Source organism: Necator americanus, chromosome V (genome assembly GCF_031761385.1).
Source record: "Necator americanus strain Aroian chromosome V, whole genome shotgun sequence".
Taxonomy (NCBI): domain Eukaryota; kingdom Metazoa; phylum Nematoda; class Chromadorea; order Rhabditida; family Ancylostomatidae; genus Necator; species Necator americanus.
Window position 1 is genome coordinate 2,011,733 of NC_087375.1, and position 11,321 is coordinate 2,023,053.

Consider the following 11,321-nt stretch of genomic DNA (forward strand, 5'->3'; position numbering starts at 1 on the left):
TATTTTATTTTTTGATTTATTACTTTATCAATTAGCTTCTACGAATTAGTAGACAAGAAGTCCCACGAAAATCTTCGTGTTCTCTTTTCAGTAAAAACTTTACTGTAAGATAGAAATAACGGCAGAAAAGAGAAAAAAAAAGCCGGAAATCTGGATAAAGCCGACTTTCACTTTGTCTGTAAAGGGAAATAACGGCAGAAAACAGAAATAGCTGGAGATACGGAAAAAAGCTCACTTTTACTTTGTCTTCAAGGAGAAATAATAGCAAGAAAAAAAGAAGAAAAAAGCTGGAAATCCGGGGAAAAAAGCTCACTTTTACTTTGTCTGTAAAGGGAAATAACAACAGAAAAGAGAAAAAAAGCTGGAAAATCGGAACAAGGCTGACTATTACTTTGTCTGCAAAGGGAAAAGGCGAGAACGTGGATACTCTGGAAGGACACATTACAAACGGCAAACATATGGGGCAGTAACAAGTTGCATCGCTTCTCGTTGTTCTCGTTTTACACGTCACAATGAGCGATTGAGAACTACACGATAATTTTATGACTTCGATGAGTATTCAGCTACAGTAGGAGGAAGGAACTAATACGTGATAATAATCTGTAGCAATAGTAACGAAACTGTTTCATATCAAATTGTTCTAAAAAGTCGTAGACTGAAATTTGGGAAAAAAAATGGAATCAATTCATGGAAGTATGTACTGTGGAGTAGTTATGGAATTTCTTTCAACTTCCATACATTTTCGATTTTAGGAACATTGAATTGATGGATTGAAAGATGTACTCAACGCTGGGGAGTTTTCTTTTTTCTCGACTATCTTAACTTTCTGCCATCGTCCTCCTGGACTCCTTTATGACCCTCGTCTCTACATATCGCCAACTTTCTTTTTTTTTCTTTTTTTTTGTTCCCCAGAAGTTCTCATTCATCTTTTTGTTTTGCTCTCGTCTGATGGGGTCTACATGAAATCAGCGAAATCAGCTGCGAATCGCTTTAACATCACGAACATTTCAGCTTATTCAATTCCCAATTTGTTTTTCAAACTTTTCTTTGATTTTTTCTTTGTTTTTTTTTAATTTGATGATGATTTTCAATTAATGAATTTGATGATATTTTCAATTAATTTGATGAATGATCAATTTCAACTTATTTTTCTAAATTAATTTTTTTTTAATTTTAATTTTTCTAAATTAATTTTTCGACTTTAGCTTACTTAGTATCCGTAGATGAATGATCAATTTCAACTTATTTTTGTGAATTAATTTTTTTTAGTTTTAATTTTTCTAAATTAATTTTTTGACTTTAGCTTATTTCGTATCCGTACAGTGCCTCTTGTTGGATGAAAATAATTTTTCTCATCATTAGTCGATCGTTGTGAACAGTGGTTGAAACTGTGTACTGTTCCTAAATAAAAGTACATATCATTACGGTACAATGTGTACTCTATTCCACATCACTACCTATGGTCGTTCTGAAATTACATATACTACATATTATTATACAAATATTGGTAATATGAACATTATTATTTGATTGATGTATTATATTATTGTCAAATTATGTTATATTATTATATTATGTTATTGTTATAGTGTATTTATGTTGTATTATTATTTTACTATTATGTTAACATTATATTATCGTATATTATTACATATTTGCTTATTATTATTTATTATATTACATATTATATTATATATTACTGTATATTATTATTATTATTACTATTATTATTATTATTATTATTATTATTATTATTATTATTATTATTATTATTATTATTATTATTATTATTATTATTATACCATATTTAAGCAAAATTTTATGGAACCTATGCGCGAGCAGAAATCATGTTGATGCCTAGAAAATAGTACCGCAAACTTTCACACACACACACACAGAGTTTCCGATAGAAATCCTGATTGGGTCCGGAACGGTTCTTCCTGGGAAATAAAGGTCCGCGACCGGATTTTTTTTTTGCAACTTTCAACGAGATGAAGGTAAACACGGTCTTACTAGATTATTTACAGCCTTTCACGTTAAATTTGGATCACATTGAAGCAAGAAGATGGAAATCGGACACTCGCGACAAATGTTCACATCATTCCTCATAAACAAAAATCTATGTCATAACAATCCGAATCGTAATAGGAGCCAGTGTATTAATTTATTTTATTGTTATTATTATTATTATTGCCAGGGATTTAAATTCAAAGTTTTTCGAAAAAGCTACACAACACAACGTGAAATTTTTTTACAAAAATATTTCAAATAAATAATAGCAAACTAACAAAAAATTAACTAAATTAAGAAGTTGAATGATTAATAACAAATAATCGATAAATCTTAAAATTAAGTAATTTCAAAAAATAGATAAATACTGGAGTTTTATCTCACCTCTGAATCTCTAAAATTAAATTGACTCATTTTAAGCCCTAAGGCAACGACGCATCGTGGGAATATTTGACATTCCGTGAATATAAAATTCCGAACTACGACTAATCACATTCGCGTTCTGCAATATTCAAGTTTTTGGCAGAACCTGGCAACAGTGTCAATAGCTAAAATAAATATAAAATAAATAAATAAAAACAACATAGAAAATAAATAAATATGATTCAATATCTGCACTAAATAGCAATAAAAATAAAAATTCTATTTTGATATGTCTTAATAATAGCATCAGCATACAAGTACAGTGAAAATGTGTTTAAAAAATTAAGAATAAAACGTTTTATCTGCATTTAATGTCACATTATAACGAAAATAAAGTAAATAAGTAAGTAAACAATAAGTAAGTAGGAAACGAAGGTTTTACCAGCTGTTAGGTAACGTTTAGCGTTAAGATTTAATCGATAAGCGGCAGAAAGGTTCTAATGTACTTCAAAATATTTATCCACAGCTAATCCAATGAGAAAAGTTCGAGCAATGTGGCGAGGCTGTTTCTGGACCAGAAATGTGCTGATGTGGTCAGAAGCTTACGAGAACAATGCGTAGAATAAACAACTGCAAGGCTGCTCGACAGAACGTCTCCGAGGTCGAAAATCGCCGAGCACAGCACTGCGTCGGCGAATTTCTCTCATTAATGCAGGCAGATGGGGGAGAATTCCCCAACTGCAACACATAAATAGCTCTGACATGTTGGAAACAGACATGTAATTACTATTATTGTAATTATTGTAATGTAATGTAATGTAATTATCGTAATTAATTGCAAATTGGCAAGTATGGATTGTAATTAAATAAATAAATAGGATAAATTAATAATTCCTATTTGAGACAACATAAGAAAAATGTCCACGTGTGAGTTTCTACGGGAACCTTTAAAAGTTCACCCGACAAATGCTCATAGACTTAATTTTGCTTAGAGTGTCCAGAAAAAAACCCCTGTTTCTCACCATTTCACACAACGCTTTTTTCAAAGGAATTCTAGTTTCCACACGCCTCTCCTTAAGGGAGTTAAAGGCATCACCCCACGAATCTGAGGTGGTATGGAGGATTTCAGGTGGAGTATTCGTATACGGCATAGTAGACTATGGAGAGGGGGTGATTCCGTCCATTTCTTCCTAATTCCCGTAAAAACGGCCCGGAAGATGCGGCACGTGCACAAGGCTGGCGCGCTCCAAACGAACTCGTTGTAGAAGAAGTGTATGTCAATGTGCTTTTCTCACGGAGTTATTGAGCTGAGAAGACTTAGATATGAGAAAAAAAGAAATTCTAAGACGGACATGGTGAATCTGAACAGGCAGTTCCGGAGAGAAGCAACATCTCGCAGAATGGAAATAACGACGTATTGACAGATTCCATGCGAGCTATTGAGCGGCAGATCAAAAAGAAGGGGTCAAATATGTTCGAGGACGATTCACGTCGGCGAAGATCGGAAAACCTATGCTAGGCAGCCCGTCGTTTAAGTCAAGTAAGTCAGGATAAGATTTATATCCAGTCAGGATCAGATGCAGTTAACTGTGAAATCAGTTCACAGGTCAGTACAACCGATTCACAAACATATAGATGACGTAACATCAAATCATAAATAGTAAACAAAACGGTTGTGTACACATCTTCAACAACAAATAACCATGCAAACACCTTTTCCCCTCCTGGTACTTCCATTAAGTACCAGTCTCTAACGTATTCTGCGAACAAGTTAAAGGCATCACTCCACGAATATAAGGTGGTACGGACAAGGATTTCAGGTGGAGTATTCGTATACGGGGTCGTAGAATATGGGGAGGGAGGGTGATTGCGTCCATTTCTTCCTAATTGCCGTAAAAACGGCCCGGAAAATATAGCTTCGAGCGTTCCGGCGCGCTATTTTCTACAAGGAGTTCGATTGGAGCGCGCCAACCCTGGGCACGCGTCGCATCTTCCTCGCTCCTCGGATTCGTGGGGTGATGCCCGTAAGCTTGGCACCCTGGACGCGGTATTCCATTGCTCGGCAACGCAAAATGAACTGAGAAGGGAAATACCAATATCTCAGAGGCGCACATTCATTAAATAACCCCCCCCCCATCCAAAAATTTTCGGCAGTAAAACGTGAAAAAAAAACTACGACTAGACAAGAGAACGAATGTATGTTATATCACAGAAAATTCAGGCCTTCGAAAATTTGCACAAGCTACATCGAATTTAGATCAAGCAAACAACTACCCGACACTTATCGCAGAAATATTTCATCGCCGGAAAGGGAAGTTCCGGATTAATGCCAGAGAAAGAAAGTGGGTGGATTTTTATTTTTTGGAAAATATCTGTTTTTTTTTTCATTTCTTTTGAGGAAATATTTGCGACAAATATTTGAGAAATATATAATAAAAAATATATAGCGATGAATATTTGCGACAAATATTTGAGAAATATATAATAAAAAAAATATAGCGATGAATATTTGCGATAAATATTTGAGAAATATATGCGACCAAGATAAGAAAATATTTGCATCAAATCCATTCCAAGCATGCTACTGAACTTGAGATCTGAGAGTTTTCATTCTCTGCAGTATTCTCGGAGGGTCACCCTCAGAAAAAAGAAAAAAAAGGACCGGAGAAGTGGAAGAATATGTGACTTGGTCGAGTTTTTATACCATGAAATTAGCTCCAATTTTTCTGCGAACGATCCAGACGACACTAGTCGGAATTGATGACTTCCGATGACTCAATCGCTGTGATTTCTGAATGATTTCACTCAACAATGACGTTTCCAATGAAATTCCTACCAAAAACCACTTTTTTTCCGCTTGGAAACATCCATAGGTATGACAGAAAACAGAACACAAACAAACAACAACAACAAAAACAAACAAAAAACAACAGAGCTCACTAGAATTTCGCATAAGTTTTACGTAGCAAATTTGGCGCTTCATAGCATTTTGTGTGATGGGTTGACAGGTGATTCTTGTGGTACAAAAAAAGAGGAGAAATCCTCACGCGAGATCCTTTTTCCAAGCACAGGACGCTAAGGTAGGAAATAATAAAAACAAAAATAAACATAAACAATAGAACAGAAGTAAATCAACAAAAAAAAACACTTGAAAGAGCATTCCGTTCCTTTTTTTTCGCTGTCCACGAAACTTCACTCAAGGTACGTACTATCCTGTAGTAAAGAGTAAAAGGATGAAGTATTTGGTGTTAACCAATCCGCTTAGGACCCACCACCACGTTCACTTCATTTCAGAATCGTTTGAGGTTTACGAACGTGTAACTGGCCTATTACAAGGACCTGCGGTGGCTAGTCGATGTGTCAATTCAGTACTTTTTTATCCTCCCAGACAAGTCTGGTACCAATTTATCGACTCTGGAGGGATGGAAGGCTTGGTTGGCACTAGCACGGGTTCGAACCCCAGATCGATTCTGCAGTCAGAGCGGAACCCAACCCCCCTCTAACCGACTGCACTACACCCGCCCTTCTTAAGAAGGTTAGAGTTCATCATTCGACTCTTCATCACTGAAAGTGATTCGCTAAGGAAGCGGTGCTAAACCCTAAGGATTAAGCTCCGAGGATCCATGACATTTAGGCTGAAGCTACTAAAAGCCAAAACATTAATAGTTCCAGCTCTATCTTCCTTTTTTTCTTAGTTACTTAAGCCTACATCGCATGGATCCTCCAAGAGTAATGTTTAGGTCCTGCGGCTCCGATCTACTTAGCTATTCACTTCCAATAAACGTGTACGGAGAGTTTGGTAAAGTATTGATATATTCAGAGCACAATTCACAATTTTTTCCACAATTCAAATTCGAAATCCACCAAAAAACAAAAGAAAAGAACCAGTTACATGAAAAATCTTTTGATAGAAGTGAAACTTTCCTCAAAAGATCATTTTGAAATTTTTTGTTGTTCTAATCTGATAATAGCCAAGATTTTTCTTGTAGTTTAGAACAATTCAACCTCTCTTGTGTTTTCTACCTTCGCCTTCCGGAACCTCGCGTTGGGTAAGTTCAGACTTCCATGGTTTTCTTGGCGAAAATCTCTCGAATCTGCTTGAAATCCGTATTGCAGCACCTCGCAATAACTAACTTTTTTCTTGTGTTTCCAACACGATTTGAAAGCTTTAGTCTGTGCGCTCAGCGATATTTCCCTTTTTTTTTGAAAATTTTCTGGTGAACTGGGCACAACTGTCGCTGCGGCGCAGCAGATTCTGCGCTCCATTGCGCACAAGGGCGCCAATTTTTGAATTCACTACCTGGTTTTTAGCCGATTCAAATGTTCAAACATTATTTTCATCGAGGCAGATTATAGCGTATTATTCGCGGATTTTCCTGCCCAATCACTAGTGCAGATTTCAATTCCTAGCACTTTTAATCCTAGGATGTCGTTGCTTGAATTTCCACCGCTTAATTCTTCTGGAAAACCGTATGCTATAGAAGAATACAATGGTCGAATTCTCACTGGAAATCTGGAGCAGTTCCGTTCGATGGCCAAGTGCGATGCTGTAGGTTTAACCATATTATTTCCTTCAGGGAAATCTTTCTTTATATCTGATGAGACTTTAAAATGCGTATGCAAGTATGTAGTTTGCAGATGGCTGATTATCCTTTTGTGGAGCGAGCACATCTTAACAGTCTTCAACATTCCATTTCTAAAAGTGACGTTGCGGATGCGTTTGTGTTTAGAGAAGCGGATCATGTTAGGCAAGCGATTGACAGATGGTGCGTCTTACAAACTTCTTTCTTAATCCGTAGAAGTCATCTATAATTATTTATTTGATCTTTTCATCGGTACAGTTGTTATTAATCCGTAAAATGGGGTAAAATGTAGTGTGGGTGGCTACGCAGCGGGGCTCTTATTTCTGGAAGTAAATAACTAAATCAAGACCTTAAGAGGGCACTTCTTAGGGGTGTCTATGACAAGTAACCTAAGGTTACTAAAAGAAAAAAGTAAGATAGAGGGCCCAGCAATAAAGGTGCCACTGAGACGGATATTTTGATGGTGGAAAAGCTTTGAAATCTGAAAGTTCAGTAAAAGAGAATGCCTTTTCGCACGCATTGATAAGCTTTAATCAAAATCTAACTACTGAAAGAGCGCTGTCGCAAATACAAATAAGACTACTTGCACTTACATATACATTTTTTCTCGGGTGGTTCCACTTACAAGGTTGGAAATTTACTTAATTTATACAGCCAACTTTGCACGGATTTTACTCCTATCTCCAGGCGTAAATGTGTTTCTTCCCCTTTAATATCGTCGGAATTTCTTAATTATTTGTATTATTATTGTTATTGTATTGTATTTGTATTTGTTGCCATGTTCACGTTTTTAGGGAAAAAGACGGAATAACAGGTTTAATCGATCATATAGCAAATATTACCGAGGATAGTAAGCTTTGGCCAATTGCGAGACTAGGTTAGTCACATTTCTAGCTGGTTTTTCTTCATTTTTATGCTCCTGAAATTCATGAAAGATTTCTTACAAAAGTTACATCTCATTTTTGAAGAGCATATACTTTAAGGCCGAAGTCTTCTCCGAGCACGAAATGGTGTTGTTAGCGTTACTTCGAAAGTTCTTCCTTCGATAAGTCAAAGTCGAGTTGAGGAACTTCTACAAGAATATGTTCCAACTCTTAATTGGTATTTTCTTCTCTCAAGTTGAATTCCATCGTCCTTGCCTAAATCCGCCCATTTTTCGGAAGAACAACTGGCTACGATGCGTAGCTGTGCACGACGACGGACGACGTATTGCCATTTGTCAAACCAATAACTACATTCGAGTATATAGCATTGGGCGAACTCAGAAGACTCCATTGACTCTCAAACATCCACTGCAATCCAATGTTTCTTGCATGGCGTGGGAGTAAGTTCTAAACACATTTCTTTGTCCTTTACATAAAGAAAAGAAAGAACTCAACGTAATTTTTGTTTTTTTTTTAAGTTGAAAAGATGTGGATACCTCAAATTTCTAGGGTGTTTAAGGAGTAGGGTTAAAGTGTCGTGTGCCTGAATCATTATATTTAGTTTTTCTTGCTGTCTAACTTTAATGAGTTGAGTTCCATTGTTCGTTTCAGACCATTTGACCAGAGAATCCTTGCTGTCGCAGCCAACAACAAAATCTTGATCTGGAGGTTGAGTATGAAAGCGGCTAATATCAAGTAAGTTGTTCCGATGTACTAAGTAGCTTCAGTATACGGTTGCTCAAGCCAAAAACATACAAGACGTGAGAGCCACACGTCTGCTGGAATTCAAATTTCTCTGTGTTTGACCTCATTTGACTCATTTACTTGTATACTGGCTCAGCTGGATGTCCATCACAATCATTTGGTTGAATACCAAAGTGCTAAACGTGGCTAAATGTAAAGTATTATTCATATTATTATATATTCAGGCCTTCTGTGCAGTGTGCTCAGGTGATCGAGCTACCTGCGGAGCCTATTAGTGAAATTGTTTGGGATCGCACCACGACTAACGTAATTCTAGCAGTATCTCCGAACAGCGCCAAAATAATGGTACTATCAAGCAATTTATTGATTTGGACAAATGACCTAAAGGTCCACTCTGACGTTCAATAAAATGTTTATTAGATTGTTGATGTATCGACTGGAGAGATTGAGTCTTTTGGGGCATGGACTGGTGGGAATGTGACAAGAATTGTAGCAACTACAGATGGTCGGCGTTTAGCTGTTCTTTATACCAGTAACGTTATTAGGTAAGTTAACTTTTACTATACACTTTTCTAGTCGCTGCCATGTATTCTCATTTATTCATATTTTTATTATTCATTTATTTATTTTGTATTTCGTTAGAGTGTACGACCGGACCTGCTGGCGGGAGGAACGGTGGGGTGATCTTGCAGGACGTGCTGTAAGTGCTGTATGGTCACCTACAGGAGATTCCTTGCTTTTTGCTTCTGAAGGAAGCAGTCATCTCTATACTATCAATTTCGCTGCTAAAAACGTCGTTAATGAAGATGGAGTCACCGAAACGTGAGTCTTATGGTCTATATCTTGAACAACTGTATGTGAGTAAGCAGTCATAGAAAAATTAGCATCTCGAGTTAATAAACAACAGCTTTGGTGCTTTATTTGCTTCTTCTGTTCTTCATTTGCTTTTCTTACCTATTTAAAGAGTTCAAGCGACTCCGCTTCAAGCGGAGTCGCTTACGTAAAAGCATCAGAATCCAGGACATTTTGACCAGACTACGTGCTCTATTCAATTGATTAATATGACAGGACTTACGATGGGGCTTCTGCGTTTCTTTTTCCTTTTAAGTTTTTTCTTTTTCTTTTTGCGCTCCGCGTTATGACCACTTCCCAGTATCGCATTCGTTAGTGGGATGGGTTTAGCTGCACTGTTGGAACAAAATCATGGCGTTAACTTTAGAAATGATGACCTTTACCGTGAATATTAATGAGACTTAACTTCGCTTGGGAATTGTAGTTAGGTGCACATCTTCATTTCTTCGTACTAAAATGAATTGGTACCAATGGTCATCTAAAGAAGAAGTGCTGGAAAACTGTATTGTATTTTCAGACGGTGGACTGGAGACTGCCATGCAGTACCTGTGTTCGATTTATCGCCCGTGGAGTTTGATCCTTCTGAGCTAGAAATTTCTGGCGCAGTAGAGAGGTATATAATTTTTTTGCGGAATTCATTTGTGACTGTATTTTATGGGGGCCTTTCACCGTTTTCTTATTTAGATTCAAAACATTTCTCCCATTTTTGTGTTTAATTTTTTACTCACTGTTAACAAATTGCCTTGTTTCAGAGAAATTGTTACGATCGGTGGAAGAGTGCAATCCCTCGCCTTGAGTCCAGATGGTCAACGACTAGCTGTTAGTTTTGCTGGTGAGTTCAACCGTTTCCGTTTTTTCCTTAACATTGTTAATTTTTACTATCCCAAATGTATTTTTTTAAAGAAAATCCATGTGTTGTTGCTTTGCTAATTGTTGATTGGTCTCCAACCGTTAGGCTCACTCCCAGGTATACGTTATGATATTACTCTTTTGATAATTTAATTAGCTTATGGTTTTTTATGTTGAATTAACTGTTAAATTTTAAAAATTCTTGCTCAGTTTTATCTGATTCTTATGTTTAATTCTTTAGTGGTTTTGTGGAAGCTCCTCTACTCGGAAATGCGTCGCTCATTACCTTTTTACCGAAATTTGACAACGGTTCCATGCTTACAATTGTGGGTGCTAAATCCTAGTTCTAGAATCTTATTTTGGAGTTTTAGATTTGTTCATAGTTGTAGCTTTTTAGCCTTTTAAAAACTATTTCAAGGTTTGGTCTGGTGGCAGCATACAGTATCTTCCTCTTTTATACGGTCACAGCTCATCATCCCACTTCAATTCGCGAACAATCCTCGAAGAAATCGGTGGAAGAACCACCGCAGGTTTGTGTTTACACAACTAATTGAGTAGGAAGCCGATTATCGTGAACATATCCAGCTCTTCACACCACAAGCGAATCCCTGCAGTCATCTGAACTACCCAGTGAACTCATAGATCGATCTGAAGCTGAAGAAATCGTGTTATTCTCAGAAAAAATTCGAGCGGAGAAACCTCTGAACTCTAGCTGATTTATCGGTTTGCTCTTCATGTAAATACGTAACGGGAGTTGATTTATTACACTCATGCATAACATTTCTATTTGCATTCTGCGCATGTTTGTACATATTTTTGAATTATTCGCAACGAAATCTCCAATTATTCGGGGAATTTGGATGGATTTGGATTCAATCATTTCCACTGATAAACATAACGTCATTTTGGTCCTCTTTCAACTTCATATTGTCATTTTATTTCATGTTTTGGCGAAGTGATGCTCCTATAACTCGACTTTCCTTTGAATGCCCTTTGTTACTCCGCATACTACTTACCTGTATTTCTCATGCTTTCA

The 11,321-nt window shown here is 36.7% G+C and overlaps 1 protein-coding gene across 1 annotated transcript; it reads left to right on the forward strand.

Annotated features, from left to right (window-relative positions):
• Positions 1-6,799: 6,799 nt before the first annotated feature.
• On the forward strand, positions 6,800-11,001 carry RB195_012692 (uncharacterized protein; the record flags this gene model as incomplete). The annotated part of the gene is made up of 15 exons (XM_064202187.1): positions 6,800-6,922; positions 7,012-7,139; positions 7,751-7,833; positions 7,940-8,057; positions 8,206-8,280; positions 8,492-8,575; positions 8,809-8,929; positions 9,005-9,129; positions 9,227-9,406; positions 9,954-10,049; positions 10,189-10,268; positions 10,340-10,403; positions 10,527-10,611; positions 10,704-10,815; positions 10,871-11,001. 15 exons carry the CDS (start codon positions 6,800-6,802, stop codon positions 10,999-11,001), a joined length of 1,605 nt encoding a protein of 534 aa, XP_064058068.1.
• Between the last annotated feature and the right edge of the window lie 320 nt (positions 11,002-11,321).